This window comes from Sus scrofa, chromosome 9 (genome assembly GCF_054392235.1).
Source record: "Sus scrofa isolate SSC_HxYL_T2T_F1_AM1 chromosome 9, Sscrofa_HxYL_maternal_Yorkshire_Landrace_v2.0, whole genome shotgun sequence".
NCBI classification, from domain to species: Eukaryota; Metazoa; Chordata; class Mammalia; order Artiodactyla; family Suidae; genus Sus; species Sus scrofa.
Window position 1 is genome coordinate 35,758,418 of NC_139391.1, and position 24,790 is coordinate 35,783,207.

General features: G+C 38.5%; 1 protein-coding gene across 29 annotated transcripts in view; it reads left to right on the forward strand.

Annotated features, from left to right (window-relative positions):
• Positions 1 to 24,790, forward strand: part of GRIA4 (glutamate ionotropic receptor AMPA type subunit 4) — a 362,056-nt gene that overhangs the window by 248,643 nt on the left and 88,623 nt on the right. For all 29 annotated transcript variants that reach the window (XR_014815154.1, XR_014815156.1, XR_014815155.1 and 26 more), the window contains one exon: positions 20,446 to 20,499. Coding sequence is in view for 16 of the 29 variants with exons in the window: in XM_084975905.1 (XP_084832031.1) it covers positions 20,446 to 20,499 (54 nt within the window). In the remaining 13 variants the exon portion in view is untranslated. The remainder of the gene's footprint in view (positions 1 to 20,445; positions 20,500 to 24,790) is intronic.

The following is a 24,790-nucleotide window of genomic DNA, read 5'->3' on the forward strand; positions in this document are numbered from 1 at the left end:
TGTGTTCATCTTGTATGGGACTGTCTGTACTTCCCATACAAGGATATCTGTTTCCTTCTTTAGGTTTGGGAAATTTTCAGCCATAACATCTTCAAATACATTTTTTGATCCCCTTTTATCTTTCTTCTCCTTCTTACATCACTATTATGCATAGATTGCTATGTTTTATATTATCCCATAGGTCTCATGCTTTCATTTTTCTCATTTTCCTTCTGTCTGCTGTTCTGATTGGGTGATTTCCATTATTCTATCTTCCAGATCACTTATTTGCCCTTCTGCATTATTCAGTTTGCTATTTATTGCCTTTAGCTAAACTTTCATCTTGATAAATGACTTTTCTAATTTTTCTTGGTTCCTCTGTATAAGTTTCTAGTTCCTTTTTACAGTAACCTGCATTTCTATCAAGACCCTTTCTTAATTCTTTCAGCATTTTTATTACCTCCTTTTTGAACTTGGAGTCTAGTAGACTGGAAAAGTTGTTTCATTGTTTGTTTCTTTCAGGGATTTTTCTTGATCTTTTAGTTGGGAGTGGTCCTTCTGCTTTTTCATTTTACTTTTATTTTTCTTACTCTTTGAGCTTAGGAGAAACTTTTATCTGCTGTGATCTTGGAGGGCTGTTTTTATATGTGGGAATGTCCCTGTGTAGCCTCTGTGAGTCTAATATTGTTGATACAAGGACTGTTTTCAGTATGTATGCCTGACACATTCTTCCTCAGTGTGTTCTGGCCATTTTCCCCTTCATAGGGGGCATGACTAGGTGTTGTGATCAGATCCTTCATTGGATATTGAGCAGGGCTTTCTCTTTGCTCTGTGGTTGTCACAGCCCTGTCAGCAGCAGGGTCTGTTCACCATTTGTTGGAGTAGAAGCCCCCAGACCTGCTTATGAGTTGCAGTGTGAGATAGGTGGGACTGGACTCCCACTGGGAAAGGAGCCACTATCCACTGTGAAGTGCTCTCTGAGCTGTCGTTTGTCACCCATTGTGCAGGTTCACAAAGTACACTGTTGTTGGCACTGCCCTTGGCCCCACCTCAGCATGGGAAGGCAGACAATTAACCCTGGTGTCTCTCAGGCACTGTGTTCACAAAGCCACCAGCACAAATTTCTAGGGGCAGTCCACTGAAGTAGGTATCAAGATTGCAGTAGTCATACACCTGGACTTACCCTGGAAGCAGCCCAGATTCTGGCCCCACTGCCACATGCATACCAACAAAACCCATAGCTGCTAACACTGGCCCATTCTAGACATGGAAGCACCAGTCATCCACCCAGATGTCCTGCAAGTGCTGAGTTTACACAGTCAGCAGCTGCAGCATAAATCCACAGATTGCACAGCCACCTGAAGAGAGCTCAGGTTTCAACCCTTTTTCCTGAGTCCTGAGCCCCTAGACATAGGCTCTGATTTCAACCTGCCTCTGCATGAGCAACCCAGTTGCATTTCAGCACTCCCAGAACTCATAGAGGAGGAGCCATGCCCAGTATGAATACACCAAAAATGAGGCTGCTGTGGCCGGCCCCTCTCCTCCCTTTGTGTGCCCGTTAACAATGGCACTTCACTTCTATGCCATTCCTGGGCTCTTTCCAAATAAACCCCTGGTTGTGACCCATACCACACACCAGCCACTTTAGGCTCTCTACTCAGCCAAGCCCAGTCCTTTCCCCAGGTCTTTCATCTGAAGCTTGAATTTTAGCATCCAGCCCCCATGTACACCAGCCGACATGCATCTCAGGCTGGCAACAGCATCCCAGTGGCCAGGACTGCCTATGTAGGTCTCCCTCTGTTCTGCCTGCTGCAAACCAGCTGCTGCACTCACCTCTGAGCGTTTGAAGCTCCCTTTCTGTCCTGGCTGAAATCCTCAGCAGTAAAGGGACTTCCCAGGGTGAAGGAACCTTTCCTTTTCCACAGCTTGCTCCCAGGGGTGCAGGACCCATCCAGATTCCCTTTTTTTTTTTTTTTTTTCTTGTCTTTTGTCTTACACAAAAGTTATGTGGTGATCTTTCTTGCAATTTTGGTCATCTGAGATTCGCCAGTGTTCAGTAGGTATTCTGTGAGGATTGTTATATGTGTAGGTGTATTTTTGATGTGTTTGTCAGGGGAGATGAGTCCCCCCATCCTTCTCTTCCACCATCTTGATTGGAGCCTACTCCTCTCCTTGATGTGATTTTAAATGGGATGATTTTCTTGCTTTCTCTTCCTGACAGTTTGTTATTCGTGTATAGAATAAGAACAGATTTTTGTATATAAATCTTCTATCCTACAATTATATTAAATTCATTTATTCTGATAGTTTTTTGGTAGAAACTTTAGGGTTTTCTATATATATATTAACATGCCATTTGCAAATAAAGATGGTTTGACTTATTCTCTTCCTACATGGAAGCCTTTTATTTCTTTTTCTTGTCTGACTTCTGTGGATAGGCCTTCAAATACTTCAAATAGAAGTGGCAAGAATGGACCTCATTGTCCTGTTCCTTGCTTTAAAGGTAAAGTTTTCACCTTTTCACCATTGAATGTGATATTACCTGGGGGCTTGTTATAATACTAAACCAACCCTACAAGAAGGGTAAATGGAAAAGAAAAGGCTACAATAAGAAGTAAGAATTCATAAGAAAGGGAAAATCTCAGTAGTAAAGACAGTAAAGACAGGATCACGAGCGGTTGGAGTGGGCACTTGGCATAGCCTGCGGTACACACTTTAGCTGTCATTGTCTACCAGTCAGGGTCCCAGGCCACTTCCAAATTGTGTCCTCTTTACTTTCTGGCATTGGCCATCCTTGCCTTGTTCAGATGCAGGGCAGGGCCCCAGCAAGCTCCTTCCCTCTCCTAAGCAATAGCCACCTTCACCCTAGTGCAGAGCTGCACAAGAGCAAGAGGGGTTCCCAGTGCGGGCTTAGGTGTGCTCTGCGGCAATTGCAGGAAACTTGCCAGAGCCCCAAGTAGTTTTCAGTCTGCTTGCTTCACCTTGTTCTCAGAAGCAGATTTGTGTGCACGTTCTTCAAAACTGAAATCTCTGTTTCTTACAGCTTCCTGTTAAGTCCCACTGGTTTTCAAACAGCTAAGCGGACTTGTCTTCCCAGTGTTGGATCCCAGGGTCCCCAGTATGTGGTTTGAGCCCCTGACTCTCCACGGAGGATATCCAATTCCGTGATATCCCTCTCCTTTTCTATGTCCCTTGTCCCTATCTGAGTGCTTCTTTTCCCTTCCTGCCCATCTCTGTGTGGATCTTTCTTACAGCCTTGGTTGTGGAAGAGCATTTCTGCTAGTCTCTATTTTGTTTACACCTAGAGTTACTCCACATGTAGATGTGTTTTTGATGTGTTCATGGGTAGAAGGGAGCTCAACATCCTCCTCTGCCATCTCTATCTTCCTCCAAAAAAAAAAAAAAAAATGCCTTTGACAAAAGGTGGCCCTTTTTCAGAAGATGGTGAGGATAAGGGGATGCGTTAGTAAATTTCTATATGAATGAGCACTTCATATTGTGATGGCATACTGTCAATAATTACATAATTAATTTACTTTATATCAATTTTTTAAAACTTACGGAAATAGCTCACACAGTTTTCTCTCAAAATATGTCAAATGGACAACTGTGGTTCAAGGAGCACTTTATCTTCTGTACATGTTTTCCAAATTACTTTCATGCTATGAACTAATTATTTCTTATAAATGCATTGCTAGTTAAAATAGCAGTTAGCCATATATTCGTTCAAACATTTCAAAACAAGTATTTGAAAATGTGGTTTAAGGTGTATTGATTTTTCTGCCTTAAATTACACCATAGGGGGAAAAAAATTGAAGAATTTGCTTAAATATCACCCACTGAGCTATTTAAGGCAATAGAAATATAACAAAACTACAAAGTTAGATTTATTATATTGTTTGTATCATGCTCCAGCTTTGGCTCTCTAAACCCAGTGGGTAATTTGATTCACTCATCTGCAGGGAAAAACTCTGAAAAGAAATTTAAAACTAAAGTAACCCACTGTGGCTCAGCAGGTTAAGATCTGGCATTGTCTCTGTGGTGGTGTGCATTCAATCCCAGTCCTGGCTCAGTGGGTTAAGAATCTGGTATTGCCACAGCTGTGGTGTACATCACAGCTGCAGCTCAGATTCAATCCCTGACCTGGGAACTTCCATATTCTACAGAGGCAGACGAAAATAAAAGTCTTTTTTGAGTGTTTGTTGAATTGGTGATCAGTTACTGATGTAAAAAGTTTCAACTTTTACTTTAAGGAATATACCATTTTGGACACTAGCCTTTATTCATCTTACCTAGTTTTCTCCATCTAACAATATATCAATTATTTTATGAAATAGCTCAAAATAGCTTAATGTAGCTGGAAACAAATGAGTTGTTTTTAAATCAAAATAAGTGCTTTATAGTTGGAATATTTTCATATTTTATTTTCACATATATCTATTGATTTTAAATTCTGAACTTGATTGGTTGCAAAAAGTCCCTCATGATTTTATCTAATGCCTTATCAATTGAATATTTAAGTGCAAGACTTTGATTCATATGTTTAACCCAATAGCAAAAAAAGCAGCAACAAACTTGATTTTAACTGTCTTTCTGACATCAAAGATTATTTGAACAAAATAGCACTTAAGGCTAGTGGTTGTTCACATGTTTTTGCTCCGCCATGAAAAAATCTCAGGGTCATGCAGCTAGATTCCTGTGTTCTATAGTCAGTGAAGCCCTCCTTTTATGAACACATAACTCATCCTCTGAAATACAGTCATTACACTGGGCAATGGGATGGCATGTACTTTCTTCTACCTCTTCCTTTGGTCAGTTGACTTATATCCCCCAAATTAGGATGTTTCTTTAAAAAGATGAATGTTTTCACTTTTTGAGAGATGAGTAAGAAATATTCAATTGTTTATTTTTAAAGAGTAAGTGAAGTAACATAATGCCTGTGAGTCTTCTTCTCCTTATTTTAAATAAGAAGAACTGGACTGAGATTATCTTGAAAACTCTGCTCACTCGATAATGCTATTTCCAATGAAGACTCCCTGACAATTGCATTTGATCCTGAATCAATATGCAGTTTTAAACATAGGCTATACCTTGGAAAGAAGCATGAAGTAAAACCTCAGTCAAGTGGTCTTTTCTGTATATTCATTCATTGTACAAATATTTATTGAGTGTCCACTTTATTTAGGTCAGGCACTATGCTCTGCTGAAGATAAATTGATGATCAATTTCTGTTCTGGTTAGTAACTCTTATCTGGTTAACTAAGGCTCAAACCATAGAAAACGATCAAGCATCTCAGGAATTTTGCTATGGGTGCCAGTTCTTATTCAGTAGATAATGACATCAGAGGCATTAGATAACTAGAACTAAATTGACCCTAGGACAATTTTTTTTTTTTTTTTTTGGTTCTAGGATGTTTTTTAAGTGTCTAACCAAGAATTTATCAGGGAAAATGATAAGTACCAACCTTACAGTATGAAATAGATGTTTAGCAGAAGTTTGGAGAAAAATGGCTCTACAGTTGGATCACAGGTATCTCAAACTGCCTCTTTATTGAATACCTCAAATTAATTGATGCCTCTTTCAGCAGTATTCTCACTTTCACTATATGAAAGAGAAATTCAGTGTCCTATTAGACACAATGTGAATCTCAGATAATTGGCACACCCAGTGACTTTGTCATACTATTTGCAATTAATCAAAAAGCCCAGGAGCCATGATTGACCTCTCAGAGACTTATTACATCACAAAAGTAAGTCAATAATCCTGTCTCAGGGCATGATCAATTAGAAAAAAGAAAAGTCCTCACAAACAGAAATGCAGCTGTTTGCATTTCTAGTGAAATGTGAAATGTGGACATGGCCCCCACTTATTCTAAACCCAAGGCTACCTTTTCATCTAGCACCACCTAAGTGAGCTCTCAGATCCCAGACAGGATTTTTGGCAAATTAACAAATGTGTGGCAACAGATAAGACCTGTTTATTTAGAGTCTGCATTTACAGATTTTCAGAATTCTCTAACATAATTTTACTAAATCTAGAACTCTGCTCAATCCACCTCCACTTCCAAAAACATTTCTGACTCTGAACAGAGCATCAGAAAGAGCCAAAGGCTTACACAGCCTGCCTCCTTGTGGCATAACTGGTTGCATCATTATCTGGAAGGAAATGAGCATTTTAGTTACTGGCTGATGGCCATAAGGCCATTTTTTTTCATACTAAATTTTTTTTTAAATCTCAAAGACACAAAAGAAAGGGATAGTAGTGACAAAAAGAAACACAAAGAGAAGAGGAAAACTAGCTTCGGTTATAAGGAGTCGTCGCTGAAGAAGAGATCTGCTAATTGGAGACAATAGTTTTGATTATTTGAATCATCTGTAGGATTAAGCAGCATACATCCTGATGGTAGGAATGAGTCAACAGCAGTAGACTAAACAATTCTTCATTTGATTCCTAATATATTAATTCAACATCTATGTGCCAAACATCATTGCAGGCACTGCAGGGCTGAACAGAGATGAAGAAAACATGTTCTCTACACTAAGACTGCTTACATTCAAGCAGTAGTTTATTCATAAATAGATTACTAAACACATAATTTTCAGTAAATCTAAATTTACTAAATTTAGTAAATTCAGAAACATGAATAAATAATTATAAGACAATTTGATGGGTTCAGAAACAGAAATATTACAAGTGCATCAGGAACCCAGAAGATGTGATGACTGAATATAATCAAGACAGTTAGAAATGCTTCACAGAGAAAACAGACATTTTAAATGCAAATACATTGTATTTTCCCAGGAACAGATTAAAAAGGTAAGGGAATTCCAGACAAAAACAAATGTGAAAAACAAAGGTCTGAAAAAGCCCAGAAGGCAGGTACTAGTTCTAGCAGATAAAAATTGGGTAAGGAATGAAAATTAGAAATGAAAATGGAACAGCAATTCAAGATAAAGTGATAAAGATTGGAGGTAGCAAGAAAATGGATTCCTTGTATTGCATGACTTTAACCGTCTGTCTTTGCTGTTGAAATATCTCCATCAGAGCAGAATCTATGTTTATTATATTATATTATATTATATTATATTATATTATATTATATTATATTTATTATATATTTACCAATATATCACTAGTGATTTGAAAGGGAAGTTAAAAAATTATTGTTGATGAAAGTCTGAATGAGCTTCACTTGAAGACACAGGCAAGAGATATCTTTTTTATTTAAGGGAAGAGCACCGAGTAGCACCCAAAGTTTCTGAAGGTAGACTCTCAGTCACCTGAGAGTGAGAATCAGATTATCTTGTCCAGAATGTCTCAGTCACCAAAGATGATGGGCAACTGGGTTTTTCTAGAGTTTGTTGTATAAGCTGAAAAAAATCACAAGAGTTTCATTTCCGTATGTTAAAGTAACAATGTGTAAGTTGCAATGGGAACAAATCAGGCATTCCAATTACTACAGCGAAGAAATCTCATCAGCAGTTTCCCACACTGCATTACTGGCAGGGAGTGTGGCTTTTGCTTCATTATGGAGCTGCTTTTGCATGTGGAACTTGGCTTGATCAGGAAATGCAGCAAAGTAAGAAAAAATTTAAGAGACATGAGGTTATATTCCCCCCCCAAAAAAAGATGAATTTTACTTCTTTAACCCTACTTTTTAGCAAATTGATTTGAATGTGCAAGTCCCATTACAATGCATCAGGTTTGTTGTTTTCACAGAAAATGAAAACACCTTTACAGATCTCAGTCAGCCTAGTACAAATGGAGTTTGTAGGGGTTAGAAATGGGTCTCTAATTACCTCTTAGCCACTACTGCCATGGTCGCAACTATTCCTCTTTTTCTTATAAAGTAAAACAAAAACAAAAACAAAAAACTGAAAAGTAAAGAAAGCAAAGTCTAAATTTTTGAAGAAAAATAGTTTTCTGTGTCTTGAAAGAATTGTGACTTCTAAGATTAAACTGTTTAAATTTATTTTAGTTGATCATACAAGAACACTTAATAGAATAGTTTCCATTATTGTTGCTATCACAAGCATTCCAGAGCTCAATTTCTTTAGAAGAAGATAAAAGGAAAGTCTGCTTGATAATTTTAGAGATATAAAATCAATTAGTTTTACTAGCATTAAACAGAGAGCAGCAACATAAAAGTTTCTGCCTTAGTTAAGGGAAAGGCAAATAATATTTCTCTTTAAACAGAAAAAAAGTTAAATTCATAATTTATTTCAGTAGTATTTCCCATGTATTCTTCAATTGTGTGCAGTGAGAATAACAAAAAAGAAGCAAAACATTCAACAATACCTTTGAGGACATTTTTCTGAATCTTGTAAACATTGTAAATATAACTACTCTTTATATTGTAGAACATATTAAATAGTTCAATAATAAAGTGCACTACCTTTATGTAGTAAATAAAGTAAAAAAAGTGATGACTCTTTTTTATCACTTGGATTCAGTCAGAAAGGTAAAGGAACTCCTAACCCTCCACTTAAGCTTAATCGTATAATCATTCAGTACTTCCCTACTGATTTTCTGGGTTTTCTCCAAGCTGATACAATCAATGTCAAGTTTAAGTTCAGACTGTGACAGGAAATTACCCACCCCCAAAAAAAATAGGAAAGAAAAAGTAAGTTTCACATAATCACTGGCAAATGGGATAAAGACCAAGATTGGACATAGGGAATTTATTTTCTATTTTTAAGAGATTTTTTTTTTCAAGGTCACATACCAAATGATTCTTACATTCTTCCAAAGTCCAGACTTAAATTATCTTGTACCTGCTTTATATTTTTCCCTTTAGAGCCCCAGAACCTAAACTAGAATTATGTACATTTCAGTTCTATTTTTATTTGTATTTATTATTATCATAATGTAAACTTAAAAGTCAAATAGTCTATGAAATATAATGATATAGTAATGCAGATATCTTGCAGTTAACAAAAGAGGAAATTTTACTTGCCTCCGCCCATCCTATCTTTTTTTTCTTTCTTTCTTTTTTTTTTTTTTTGGTCTTTTCTAGGGCCATACCCGTGACGTATAGAGATTCCCAGGCTAGGGGTCTAATTGGAGCTGTAGCCGCCAACCTACACCACAGCCACAGCAACATCAGATCCAAGCCGCATCTGCGACCTACACCACAGCTCACAGCAATGCCAGATCCTTAACCCACTGAGCAAGGCCAGGGATAGAACCCGCAACCTCATGGTTCCTAGGCAGATTTGTTAACCACTGAGCCACGACCAGAACTCCCTATCATTTTTCTTTTTTATACATGCACACAACACTCATTCATTTGCTCATTTAGTCAACAACCTAATACCTTCTAATTTCCAAGCTTTATATATAAAGTTAAGTCTATTTCAATCCAGGGGCCAGAACAAGATGGAAGAGTAGGAAGATCCTTGGCTCACCTCCTCCCACAAACACACCCCTATTACAACAATGTATAGGGAAATCATCTCTGAGACCAACCTTAAGACTAACAGAAAGTTTCCACAACTAAAGATGAAAAGAAAAAGCCGCATTGAGATGGATAGAAAGGACATGGTCTGGCCAGAGGCCACACTCCAGCACTGCAACTCATAGGTGGGAGGAATATCACAGTCTTAGGATTCCTCCTTGAAGAGGGAGGGCTCCAAACCCCACAATGGGCTTCCCAACCTGAGGAACCTGCATTGGGAACACAAACCCCATAATATCTGACTTTGAAATCCAGGAGGGCTTATGTCCAGGAGAGCTAGAGGGCTGTAGGAAAATGAGAATCTTCTCTTATAGGATACACAAAAAATTTCTCTTTCCAAGTCCCAGTACAGACAGTAGTTTGAAAAGTGAATGGATCATACATGAAGGATATTCAATGACTAATTTTAGGGCATATGCTTGAGGGGCAGAGATCTGTCCCTGGAACTTTCTCTAGGCGCAGAAGAACTGGGTGCTAGTTTTTGGGGGGGGAGCTAGGAACTGGGGTTTTTTGTGACTCACCCTCTCCTTTGCTGGCCCAGTACATCAAGTGCCATTTCTGACTCTCCTCATCCAACTCTCTCACCATTCAACTTGCCTTGGGTTCATCTACAGACCAGATCCAGACAGCAGTCTTCCAAAGGAGACCAGGCAGGCTCCCTCAGCAATCACTGGAGCCCGTGCAAAGCCCCCTGCTCTAGCAGTCCCATCAGGCACCCACGGATGGCACTGACATCTGCCCAAAGTGTCTCCATGGAAGGGGCCAGCCCTGCACATAAGAGCTGTGTAACAGTTGCAGCTGGTCCTTATAACCAGACTCACCAAAGGGCAGCCCCACGTACCAGTTCTTCCACATGTGGTACATACAGCCCAGTCACAATAGGAGAACACAGATAGCCAACGCAGAGGACACCCCTGGATGACCTGGCTCTGGTAACCAGGAAGACCAGACTGACCATGCTACTAAACCCCAAAAGATACCTTCCACACAAGGCCAGACTCTCAAGACAGGGAGATACAGCTGATCTACCTAATACAGAGAAACAAACACAGAGACTTAGGCAAAATGAAGAGGGAGAGAAATATGTTCCAAATGGAAAACTAAGATAACAACTGAAGAACTAAATGAAATGGAGATAAGCAATCTTCCAGATAAGAAATCAGAGTAATGATTGTAAAGATCTCACTGAGCCTAGAAGAACAAACAGTGAGAAGTTTTTTCACAAAGAAAACGATTTATAAAGCAACTATCAGTGAGAAAGACCTGAAAACTAGCAGAAAAGATCTACAACTAAAGATATAAAGAAAGAACTACAACAAGACTGGTAGGAGGAGGAGAGACACCATATAGTCAAGTCCCATCCTCACAGTGGGTGACCCACAAACAAGAGGATAATTTTAATTGCAGAGGTTATCACCAAGGAGTGAAGAATCTGAGTTCTGCATCAGGCTCCCAGTTCATGGGCCCTGTACTAGGAAGATAAGCCATCGGAATGTTTGGCTTCAAAAGCCAGCAGGACAGTATAGCACCGGGAACTGTATCTATGCATATATAACCAGATCATATGCATATATAACCAGATCACTTTACTATACAGCAGAAATTGACAGTACATTGTAAATCAACTATAAAAGAAAAATAAAAATCTTTAAATATATATATATAAAATAAAGAAAGGGAAAAAAAGGCCAGCAGGACATACTTTCAGGAGAACCAGGGGACTGTAGGAAATAGAGAATCCACTTTTAAAGGGCACACACAAAATCTCGCATGTTCCAGGCCCCAGGGCAGAAGCAATGATTTGAAAGGAGCCTGGATCAGACCCACCTGCTGATCTTGGAGAGTGTCTCAGAGAGTCAGGAGGCAACTGGAGCTCCCAGGGGGCATAGACCCTGGCAGCAGAAATTTGGGATAGCTCCTACTACATGGACACTGGTGCTGACAAATGTCATTTTGGAATCTTCCTTATAGCTTATTAGTGCTGGGATCTAACCCTGCCCGCCAGCTTGTTGGCACCAGTACTGGGATGCTTTAGACCAAGCAGCTAGCAAGGCAAGCAGCTAGCAATCCATCAGCAGGCAGGTTGCCATAGGATTCTCTGAGCTCCAAGCCACCTTGGGACTTGTCTTCACTCTCCAAGAAGTACAGGACCCAGCCCCATCCACCTGTGTGCTGGTACTAACCATGGGACACCAGAACCCTGCAGCTCAGGACCTAATTCTACTCATTAGTGGGCCAGCACAACTCCTGGGACCAGTCTAACCCACCAGTGGGCAGCAATCAGCCCCAAGACTCCCTGGGCCCTGGCAGTGATCACCAGTGTGCTGAAATTAACTCGAAGATACCTAAGGGCCCTGCAGACAGAGATCCCAAGTCTTCACAGGACTCTTCTCTGAGTGTTAGCAGCCAGTTCTAATCCCAGGACCATCTGGTACCAGGCACTTCCCTTCAAGGGGCCAGCACCAACTCTGGGACCTCTGGATTCCTGAGCCAGTGACCACAGGACCCCTCAATAACAAGCCAACACTAGCTTTGGGACACTATGCATGCTATAGCCAGTTGTGTCAGGAGGAACTGGCCCTGTCCACCAACAAGTGGACACCAATTCCAGGACCACCAGATCCCTGAAGCCAGAGACCCTGGAACCAGGCTCCATCTGCCAGCAGGCCAGCACTAGCCCTGGGCCCCTTTGAACCCCATCCCTGGCAACCAGCAAGCTAATTCCAGCTTTGAGACACCCTTGGGCTCCTCAATCACCCACAATGGGACCCAGCCCCACTTACCTGTGAGCCAGTGCCAGTTTTGAAATATCTCAGATCCCATAACTCCCCATGTTAGTAGATGGCTCTTCCCACCAGAAGGCCAAAACTAGATCCAGGACACTTTACCACAACCACCCACCCCAATACCTGAATCCACCCACCAGTGAGCCAGCACTAGACCCTGTAGGGTTCTGCAGCCAGCCACCCTATGACCAAGCTTCACCCACTAGCAGCTGGTAGCCTCTAAACAAGGGGCTGACAACCTGAAAACCAACTGGACTTATTGCCAGCCATGCCTACTAGACCACGCACAACAGAAGGACCTATGCAACCCACAGAGGGGAAACCTCTAGACATATAGTTCTGGTGGCCAGAGCTAAGTGTACTGCTGGGATGAATAAGACATCTTTACAAAAGGCCACTTCTCCAAAACTGGGAAATGTAACCATCCCACAAAATAGACATAAAAACAGATAACTAGGCAAAATGAGCTGACAAAGCAATGTGTTCCTAATGAAGGAAAAAGATAAAACCAGAGAAGATCCAGAGTTCTCATCATGGCACAGCAGAAATGAATCCAACTAGGAACCATGAGGTTGCGGGTTCCATCCCTAGCCTCTCTCAGTGGGTTAAGCATCCAGGGTTGCCGTGAGCTGTGGTGTAGGTTGCAGATGCGGCTCAGATCTGGCGTTTCTGTGGCTCTGGCATAAGCTGGAGGCTACAGCTCTGATTAGACCCTTAGCCTGGGAACCTCCATATGCTGCAGGTGCGGCCCTAAAAAAAAAACAGAGAAGAACCTAGTAAAGTGGAGATAATCTATCCAGTACATAGTTTTAGGTAATAATCATAATTATGCTCAAGAAATTCAGGATTAGAATGTATGAACACAGTAAGAATTTTAAAAGAGTTCAAAATACAAAAAGGAACCAATCAAAATGAAGAATACAATAACTGAAATTTAAAAAAAACACACACACTAAAAGGAATCATCAGTAAATTAGATGATACAGAAGAATGGATCCAATTGGGACAATTAGCCAACAAAAGGAAGTGTTCTTGACATTATGAATTTCATTACCACATTGGTAAGTTTTTTTGTTTGGAGGCAGTATTAGCTCAATTTCACCAGAAACAGATCTTAAGCTAGGCTTTATGTGTAATCAGTTGGTTTAGGAGATGAGAACGCACTGGAATGGGAAGTGGAGAAATGGAGTCAATAAAAGATGCATTTATCTAAGAAAGTATCATGTGGGTGACAGGGGCTCACTATAATTTGAAATTAGTGTAAACTAATAATTGGAAGCTAGTGTACAACATAACATGTCAGAATCATCTCACTTGTGGGGCAGAGAAGTTGGAGTATTTATGCATCAGCTCCTGTCAGTCATTGTATGAGGGCTGCTAAGGAGAATTCCCTGGCACTTCTGACCTGGTCTCCCTGCCACCAAGGGCAAAGTAGGCCCTAGAGATAGGAGTCAAGGAAATTTAGGTGCTGGCAGTTAGAAGGTGAGCAAGCATGCACTGAAATAGTAAAAGGAAAAGCATAGGTGAAGCATCAATATTGTCTATTACATTAACTAACAGTACAGACATAGGAATTTAAGAATTTAAGTCTATATGAAATTCAAGGGTCCAAAGAAGGATGCGTTAAAATCTTTTGCTTGTAGTTAGTAAGCTTCTGCTAGGAACTTCCAGTGAGAGAGAGATCGCTACTTTGAGAAGCAGTGGACAATCATGCTTTACGGACAATCCTCTTCACGCCCTCTCCTCCAAAAAGGAGTCTGTCCTAATTAGAAATTTTATAATTTCTAGCATTTCCAAGTATAGAAAAAAATGCACATGTGTATATATACCTCTTTCTCTTAAAATACATGAAGAGAGATTTCATTCCCCATCTTCTTCCTAAATCGTTTCTCACACTAAACAGCCTTAGTCCTTTTTGGTTGGCGATTCTTTATTTTCCTCTCCCCATCTGTGCATCATACTGAGGGCCTGCTGTTATCTTACAAAACTGTAGTTTAAGTCTACATCTTGTCTGCAACAGTTCTTTGCCTTATGTTTTACTTTTGAAAGAACTGAAGTAAACTTATCATTCTAAAGCTTTTGTTTTAACCTATAATAAAATATTTTGAAGCATCTTAAATATCCACATTCAGGGAACATTTGGGAATTTGGAATGTCTATAGAAAAAAAATGATTAGTGACAGTGTTTGCCCTCATTATAATATGTTTCCAACATTTGCCAGGCATCCTGTCCCTATCACCACCAATATATTGCACTGTTTTCTCCAGTCACTGAATTCTCTGGAACATAGTAACAATAATTCCTGGAAGAGGAATTTCCAGGTGACTTGTAAGATAAAATTAAAAGGGAAACCAAAATCATTCATACTTGAGTGTGCCATAAAAAGCTGTAATAATAGTTTGAGGTAATATAAGCTCTTATCTAGAAAGACATCTGAGTATGTTATAAATCATTGATATATAAAGGGTTAAAAATCAGTTATGGCTTATAGACAAAATTCTCATTCGAGAGTCTCAAATTAATCTTAATATACTAGCATTTTTGACATTTATGTCCTCATTAACTTCTTTATTCATCCATTCAATCAGTATTTATTTAGTATCTATTCTCTCTTTAATTTTCTATTTTTTTAAATTGTTATTTTCCCAATACATTTTTTTTCTACTGTACAGCATGGTGACCCAGTTACACATACATGTATGCATTTTTATTTTTTGCATATTTTCATGCTCCTTCATAAGTGACTAGACATAGTTCCCAGTGCTCCTCAGCAGGATCTCATTGCTAATCCATTTCAAAGGCAATAGTCTGCATCTATTAATCCCAAGCTCCCAATCCACCCTACTTCCTCCTCCTCCCCCTTGGCAACCACAAGCCTGTTCTCCAAGTCCATGATTTTCTTTTCTGTGGAAAGGTTCCTTTGTACCATATATTAGATTCCAGATAGAAGTGATATATGGTATTTGTCTTTCTCTTTCTGACTTACTTCACTCAGTATGAGAGTTTCACTCAGTATGAGAGTTTCTAGTTCCATCCATGTTGCTGCAACTGGCATTGTTTTGTTCTTTTTTGTGGCTGAGTAGTAGTCCATTGTGTATATATACACCACATCTTCCTAATCCAATCGTCTGTCAATGGACATTTGGGTTGTTTCCATGTCTTGGCTATTGTGAACAGTGTTGCAGTGAACATGTGGGTGCATGTGTCTTTTTGAAGTAAAGTTTTGTCCGGATATATACCCAAGAGTGGGATTTCTGGGTCATATGGTAGTTCTATGTATAGATTTCTAAGGTACCTCCATACTGTTCTCCATAGTGGTTGTACCAGCTTACATTCCCACCAACAGTGCAGGAGGGTTCCCTTTTCTCCACACCCCCTCCAGCATTTGTTATTTGTGGACTAATTGATGATGGCCATTCTGACTGGTGTGAGGTGGTATCTCGTTGTAGTTTTGATTTGCATTTCTCTAATAATAAGGGGTGTTGAGAATCTTTTCATGTGCTTGTTGGCCATCTGTATATCTTCTTTGGAGAAATGTCTATTCATGTCTTTTGCCCATGCTCCTGGGTTGGAGAAATTAATATTGTAAAAATGGCCATACTACCCAAAGCAATCTACAAATTCAATGCAATCCCTATGAAATTACCCATGACATTTTTCACAGAACTTGAACAAACAATCCAAAAATTTATATGGAACAACAAAAGACCCAGAATTGCCAAAGCAATTCTGAGGAACAAAAACCAAGCAGGAGAAATAACTCTCCCATACTTTAGGCAATATTACAAAGCCACAGTCATCAAGACAGTGTGGTACTGGTACCAAAACAGACATACAGACCAATGGGACAGAATAGAGAACCCAGAAATAAACGCAGACACCAATTAATCTTTGACAAAGGAGGCAAGAACATAAAATGGGAAAAATACAGTCTTTTCAGCAGGTATTGCTGGGAAACCTGGACAGCTGCATGCAAATCAATCAAACTAGAACACACTCTCACACCATGCACAAAAATGAACTCGAAATGGCTGAAAGACTTAAATGTAAGACAAGACACCATCAAACTCCTGGAAGAGAACATAGGCAAAACATTCTCTGACATCAACCTTACAAATGTTTTTTCAGGTCAGTCTCCAAAGCAACAGAAATAAAAGCAAAAATAAACCAATGAGACCTAATCAAAATGACAAGGCTTTGCACAGCAAAGGAAACCAAAAAGAAAACAAAAAGACAACTTACAGAATGGGAGAAAATAGTTTCAAGTGTTCTCTCTTTAAAACTACCTTATTCTCCTAACCAAATAATACCACTTCTCCTTAAAACCCATGACATCCCCTTTACCCTGCTTTGCATTTCAGTCATTTCTGTTCAAGTCTTATCCCCTATGAGATAATAACCACCCTTGTAACAGCAGCACTGATTTACTTTATAGTTCTTGAATCTCCTTAGCCTAAACTTTAATAATAGAATTAAATTTATTTAAAAGTGGTATCAAGGAGTTCCTGTTGTGGTTCAGCAGGTTAAGAACCTGATATAATGTCTTTTTCTTTCTTTCTTTTTCTCTTTTTAGGGCCACACCCATGGCATATGGAAGTTCCAAGGCTAGAGGACAAATCAAAGCCGTAGCTGTGGGCCTATGCCACAGCCACAGCCACAGCAACTCAGGATCTGAGCCATGTCTGCAACTACACCACAGCTCATGGCAACACCGGATCCTCAGTGCACTGAGCGAGGCCAGGGATTGGACTTGCAGCCTCACAGATACAAGTTGGGTTCGTTACTGCTGAGCCATGATGAGAATTCCCATGACATAGTGTCTTTGAGGATGTGAGTTCGATTCCTGGCCTTTCTCGGTAGGTTAAGGATCATGATGTTAGTTATAGATGCGGGTTGGATCTGGTATTGCTGTGGCTGTGGTATAGGCTGGCAGCTGCAGCTCCAGTTCAGCCCTTAGCCCAGGAACTTCTGTATGCCGCAGGCACAGCCATGGGAAGAAGAAAAAAGAAAAGAAAAGAAAAAAGAAATAAAACTGGGATCAAGAAGATAAAGTATCCTGGATCCATTTTTCTCTAATTTTAATAAATGAATAAAGATTTAGAACTCACATTCATAAACATCAATTATGCCATAATTTGTTAATAAAACAACTGCTGTGATCACATCTGGGGTTTACCATATTCATAAACATAAGCCTCATTTTAGAGATTATTCATTTGACCATCTAGTGGTGGATACCTGGCAGAGGGACCATGATCTGGCCTTACACTATAGCCATACTCAGTCAGGGAAGTGGATGTTCAAAGGCAATGAAGCCTTTGTAACAGTTTGTCTAGCACATTTGTTTTTCCCAGCCAAGAATGGTATTCTCTCTAGCAATACTAGCCAAGTAAATGAGTCTTCAGTTCACTGCTCCTTGAGGCTCTGAGTTTCCAGAATATTGATACATATCAAGCTCTGCAGGGCACTTTCTGCCAGGATTTATGTCATTTTCAGTTGTCTGTGGTTTTGTTAATTCCTCACCTCTTGAATATGTATTCATTAAGCTTTAATTTATTATAATTCTTTGTTAGGCAATCTAAAACCGAGAGTGATTTCTTCATGGAGATTCTAGTTCAGAATTTCCACTGGTTCCACATCTTTTTAACATTTACAAACGTTTACACTTTAAAATGAATTTAAAATAAATCAGAGGTTATTGACTATGACCACGCAAAAATTGCAAGCTGGGAATATTGAGAAAGAAGAGGCAGAAGAAGTATGGGGGCTTAAAGAGAGTACGTAGAAGATTTAAATAGCCACACCAGAGAAAAGTTATAGTGAACCAGCAAGAGATAAATAATGGACTGCCAAGTGGCAACAATCCCTGCTGAGGTCAAATAGCGGGAATCTCTAGTAACACTCAATAATAAAGTATATAGTTACATGAGGACCAGTCATCCTTGATAACTATCTTTGCACAAGCTGTATCTGAGATTCCCAGAGAATAAAAGGGCTCCAGCCTGCTCAGCCCATGCTAAATCACTCAGGTTTGCATTACCCGATAACATGACTAATTAAACTGTTTATGTTCCAAACTTCCTCTATACGCCTACCTATTTATTGCTTGTCTTCATCTTTATGATGAGATTGTCAAAGGAAATTCAGTTTTAGATAAATTAGGGCTACCTAAATCTGGCAATAGAAAACAAGTCGAAATGCTATGTAGAACATTATAAATTCATAGTTGAGCTTCCAAGAAAGTAAAGGAACTCTTCAGGGCCAAAAATGAATGATGACTTGCTGGAAGAAATTGTCAGATTGGGTAACCTGATGGGATTTAATGCTCACTCAAGAATGGGAACTTGGAGTTCCCGTCGTGGCGCAGGGTTAACGAATCCGAATAGGAACCATGAGGTTGCGGGCCTTGCTCAGTGGGTTAAGGATCCGGCGTTGCCGTGAGCTGTGGTGTGGGTTGCAGACGTGGCTCGGATCCCGCATTGCTGTGGCTCTGGCGTAGGCTGGCGGCTACAGCTCTGATTAGACCCCTAGCCTGGGAACCTCCATATGCCGAGGGAGCGGCCCAAGAAATGGCAAAAAGACAAAAAACAAACAAAAAAAAAAAGAATGGGAACTTTGGGCTAAGTCAAGGCAATAAGTTAGACCTTAGATCCCACATAAAACCAGACTATGGAAGGACAACACCTCAATAAAAAAGAAGAGTAGGAGAAAATCTACTACCTATGCAAGGAGTCAACCAAGTGTCTTATAAATGTTTTTTTGTCTTGGCCTGAGCTCAGTGTGGGGAGAAAGATATCTTCTGTGAGAATCTTTGATCACACCCTTCTTTAGGCAGATTGTAGTTTGAATTTAAACCACACCCTGTGATCTGGGAATATAGATGAGAAATTATCATAAAAGTGGCCCTAAGGCTAGTGACACCAACATTGTAGTATCTGTTAGAAGGAAACACAAAATATCCTTGGAAGGATATTTTACAGGATATTGGCTGAGAACTTCCCAGAATTGTTGAAGTGCAATACTCATAGTCAGGAAGCATAAAATATCCTCAACAAATTAAACAAAAATAAAAACTAAAAGTCCAAACTCATTGTAATGAACCTATAAGTCTTTAACAAAGAGAAGGCCTTAGATGTAATCAAAAAGAAAAGATGAGATGAGTAGAGATTCCTTTTTCCCAATAGCCATGTATGCAAAACAGTTTTCCAGCATAATTCATATGTTCTGGATTTAAAATAAAAGGGTTTTCCTATGTTTCATACACAAGTTACTAATTTACAAAGAATTATTTTTAGAAGATAGTAAAATACTAAAAACAATTCAATTTTTTCTTTAACGATGGAAGTACATGAAAATCTTATTTTCTGATGTTACCTTTGAGGACATTATAGAGGCTATGAATCTGCTCATTAGTAACTATCATCAGATTTTCTTTCATTAAAGAAATTTTCAGTTTCATAAAATAAAAGTTTCAATTTCTAAAAGAGAAATAAAATTGTACTCTTTTAAAAATCCTATTAATTTTTCTTAAAATTTCTGAGTATCTAATTTCCTAAACATTCCTAAAATCTTTCATAGGAAAAAAAATGAATCTAGCAGAGAGAAAAGTCTCTTGATGTTTATTATAGTAAAATATTGCTATATCCATATACAGGTGAGAAGTAACTAAGTATTCCATAGTATAGAGATATCTAAAAACAGAGATTGTGCCTTAGAAAAAGCTTACTTACTTTTCAGGAGGACAATCCAATCTACTCACAGAAAGTCATCTTCATCAGTTGAAGACACCTAACAGTCCATCATGAATTTCTATAAATTATCCATAAATGAAGTACATCTAAATCCTTTGAACCAAAATAATTTTGTTTCTTATGTTATTCCTTTGTAGAAATTTATGTAAACTATTGGTTTGTTTCATAGCATTCTCATTCTCTTTAAGGGGATTATAACATAGTAATTTTCTGAACAAAGTAGAGTGAAATGATTGGTGATTCATACAGTGTGATTGAAATTAGGGTTTTGTTTTGTTTACTTCAAGCACTTAATTTTTAATATGGCTTATAAACTTCTTTAAATTAGGATCAACACTTTTACAAAGAAAACTATCATTTTCTTGTCCTCTTTCCACATGGGCTTATGCTAGAATAGTTAAAATTCTGGTTTTTTAAAAGTATAATTGTTCATTAAATTCATTGTCTCATATTTCCTTATATCTTCACAGATTGTGAGTGTTGGAAAGCATGTTAAAGGCTACCATTATATCATTGCCAACTTGGTAAGAATTCTTTATTTTCTATTTTTCGTAAGAATTGCCCAGAAATTCAAATAAACTGTGCCTTAAAATAATGCTCTAATAAATTATTAGACTATGTTACTAAGATTTTTATAACAACATAGGATAATATTTTTATGTGCCAACAAAAAAGTACTCAATGGTCAATCTATGGAAAACGTGGAAAATTTTATTTAAGCTTACCTGAGGGTTGTAATGGAGGAGAAGCGGTATATTAGAAACCTCTGAGGACTCCTCTGCCCAGTAGAGTTCGAAACACAAGTTCTTCTGCACAAGTTAAAGGTAAAAGCATAATAAGGTTTTGAGATAAAGGGTCATACATCAAAGAAACATATTGACAGTTTACATGGCCCAACAAAGCAAGTAATGGGTCATTGTGACCCTTTACAGGATTGAGAAAGGAATGTAATCTTCTAAGGAGTTACCTTGCTGATGCCAGGAAGAAATTGCTTTATTCCGTTGTTGTGGTTCCGCACTCCTGTGTCTTCTAAGAGGATGTAGTTAATGTAGTAATGTATAGTGCAGTTCATAATGCACACTAAAGGGGAGGAGGTACTGGTGCAAATGGCAGAGAAATTTTTATGTTAAATTTATCTTGTCCTGCCTTAAAAACAATTATATTTCATTAATTGCAATGATCTTTATATTTCTAACTCAGTATATTTCGATGCAGATTAGCTTGATATCTTCCAAAGTGACCTTCAAAACTAATTCTATTTCTTTTACTATGATATTATTAGGCAAATTAATTAAAAATTTTAAAATTAAAGGAGTTCCTGTTGTGGCTCAGTGGTTAACGAATCCGACTAGGAACCATGAGGTTTTGGTTTCAATCCCTGGCCTTGCTCAGTGGGTTAAGGATCGGGCATTGCTGTGAACTGTGGTGTAGGTTGCAGATGCAGCTCGGGTCCTGCGTTGCTGTGGCTGTGGTGTAGGTTGGCGGCTACAGCTCCGATTAGACCCCTAGCCTGGGAATCTCCATGTGCCACAGGGGCAGCCCTAGAAAAGGCAAAAAGACAAAAAAAAAAAAAAAATATATATATATATATATATATATTTAAAATTAAAGATTAAAAATTAAACTCTTTCTGCACTGGGAACTATGTCTAGTCACTTATGATGGAACATGATAATGTGAGAAAAAAGAATGTATACATGTATGTATAAGTGGGTCACCATGCTATACAGTAGAAAAAAAATTAAACTCTTTAAAAATTGAAGAATAATGGCTTTTTCTCTAAGTGATAATCTATGAATAAAAGCTGTTAATACTTAGGGATTTTACAAGAATGATTAAAAATGATGACCCATGTTTTTTAATTTTATGAAAAACAAGATCAAAGTGGGTGTATATAGAAGTCTTTTGAATGGGAGTAATTCAGATCTCTCAAATTATGTCAACTTTCCACATATACATACATGGTTATTAAATAAGATACAGGCATTGGTGTAAAATTCTTAAAAATATAAGGCAAGTCTTTTTAGGGTTCTTGGCAAGGCTCAGATATTTTTTGTTAACTTTTGCAAGTGTAGGGGAAAACTAGCTATGCAAAAAGACATTCTTGCTTTATTAGAATATTATCTTCCCTAAGGGCTTGATCACAAAAGTGGTTTAATCCTAGAGAATTTAAGAATGTAATCCTCTTTTTCTCTTTTCCTACCACATATATTTTTGGTGAGGATCTTGTGCTCAAAGCAGGAAAAAAAACAAAGGCAATCTGAATCTCTGCAAAAGAAATTCATATTTATCCATCCACTCTTGTCATGTGGCAAGTGAGCCATCACACTTTGAGACGGGAGTTTTCAGTCTTTAAAATGATTTATATTTCACTATGAAGTCAAAATATTAAAATACAAAAAAATATTAAAATGCAAAAATAGTCTTATTGTATTACATTTCTTGAACAAAGTATAATTGTGTTATTTAATATTATCGTGAAAATACTGGAGTTCCCGTCGTGGCAGAGTGGTTAACGAATCCGACTAGGAACCATGAGGTTGCGGGTTCGGTCCCTGCCCTTGCTCAGTGGGTTAACGATCTGGCGTTGCCGTGAGCTGTGGTGTAGGTTGCAGACGCGGCTCGGATCCTGCGTTGCTGTGCCTCTGGCATAGGCCGGTGGCTACAGCTCCGATTCGACCCCTAGCCTGGGAACCTCCATATGCCGAGGGAGCGGCCCAAGAAATAGCAACAACAACAACAACAACAAAACAAAACAAAAAAAAAGACAAAAAGACAAAAGACAAAAAAAAAAAAAAGAAAATACTGAGAAATTTTGACTTGTTTTTTCCATTGCTTTAAGTAAAAGGCCTATAGCCTAGATGTTTTCATATATTTTATAAAAAATATAAATCTTGAAGTGAATTGTGTTATTAATCACTATAAGAGAGAGATGTTTACTTATGTGACATATAATGTCACAATGACACTATACAAGGAGACTCCAGCAAATGGTAGGTTTTACTAACATATATTCTTTCCGAATAGTAAAATTCAGGAAAAAAAAAAAAAAAAGATCCAGTATGTTATAGAATGTATGCTATCATGCCAGAATGGAATTTCTGACATTGGCAAACCCATACAAAATAGAAAGAATTAATAGTTATAACACCCTAATAGGTGTAATAGCCTGTATTAAACAGCCTTAGTAGAGGGCAACATATTCAAGTTATCTATATAATGACTAAGTAACAACATATGAAGTAGAAAAGACTGATTTAGTTGGAGGGATTAAGATGGAGACAGGAAGCTCTTGAACTTCCTTCCTCCTAGAGACACACATACAGAGCAGTTCCACTGAGAGAAATCCAGGAACTAGCTGAATGACTCCTACACATCTGGCAACTGAGAAAACAACCACATGGAAATGGGTGTGAGTTTTAAAGCTGCCATCAAGAGACAACCCCAAAACACACTTAAGTCTGAAAGCCGATGGGCATGCATCCACAAGACTCACATGCCTGTAGAAAACAAAGAAACCATTCTCAGTAGTCATATAAGCACTCATTGCACCTATCCCTATAGCCTCAGCACAAAAGGAACAGGCAAAAACATTCATCTCCCAGTCTTTCTCTGGAAGGGGATTGACTTTGCGACCTGCTGCCTGAGAGTTCATCTTCAAAGGGTCTGGCTTCATGCATCTAGGACATGGTTGTGATCCTCCCTGGAGCCTGAGGAACTATATCCAATCACTTGTTATGGAACATGATGGTGAAAAAGAATGTATATATGTATAACTGGGTCACATTGCTGTATAGCAGAAATTGACAGAACATTGTAAAGCAACTATAAGAAAAATTTTTGAAGAATGAGAAAGAATGAAGATAACTAAAAGGACTTATGATACACCATCAAACAGATGGAGGAGAGAGAGAACATTTCAGAAAATATGTTCAAAAAATAATGGCTGAAAACTTTCCTAACCTTTTGAAAAAAAAATTATACACCCAGATAAAGACCAAAAAATACCAAGCTAATCTAAAGAGACACATTGACACACATTATCAAATTAAAATTGTCAAACATTAAAGAGAATCTTAAAAGCATCAAGGAAAAATGACCTGTACAAGGCAGCCACTATAAGACTATCAGTGTACTTTTCAGCAGAAATTTCACAAGCAAAAAGGGAGTGGGACAATATATTCAAAGAGCTGATAGAAAAAAAAAAAAAAACCTGCTAACTAAGAATATTCTACCTGATAAAGTTATCTTTCAGAATTGAAGGTGAGGTAAGGAGTTTTCCAGCAAAAAAAAGCTGAAAAGGTTGATCACCATAAGTGGCTTTACAAGATATGTTAACATTTCAAGCTGAAATAACACAAATTAGTATCATGAAAACATACAAAAGTATAAAACCCATTGGTAAATGTAAATATATGTAGATAAATTCAGAATTCTCCAATATCGTAATGGTGGTGGGTAAATCATTTCTTTTTTTTTTTTTTTTTTTTTTTTTGCTATTTCTTGGGCCGCTCCTGCAGCATATGGAGGTTCCCAGGCTAGGGGTCCAATCGGAGCTGTAGCCACCGGCCTACACCACAGCCACAGCAACGTGGGATCCGAGCCGCGTCTGCAACCTACACCATAGCTCACAGCAACGCCAGATCGTTAACCCACTGAGCAAGGGCAGGGACCGAACCTGCAACCTCCTGGTTCCTAGTCGGATTCGTTAACCACTGCGCCACGACGGGAAATCCCCGTTAAATCATTTCTAAGGTTAGAAGACAAAAGTATTGAAAATAATTAAAACTATAATAATTTCCTAATGGATACACA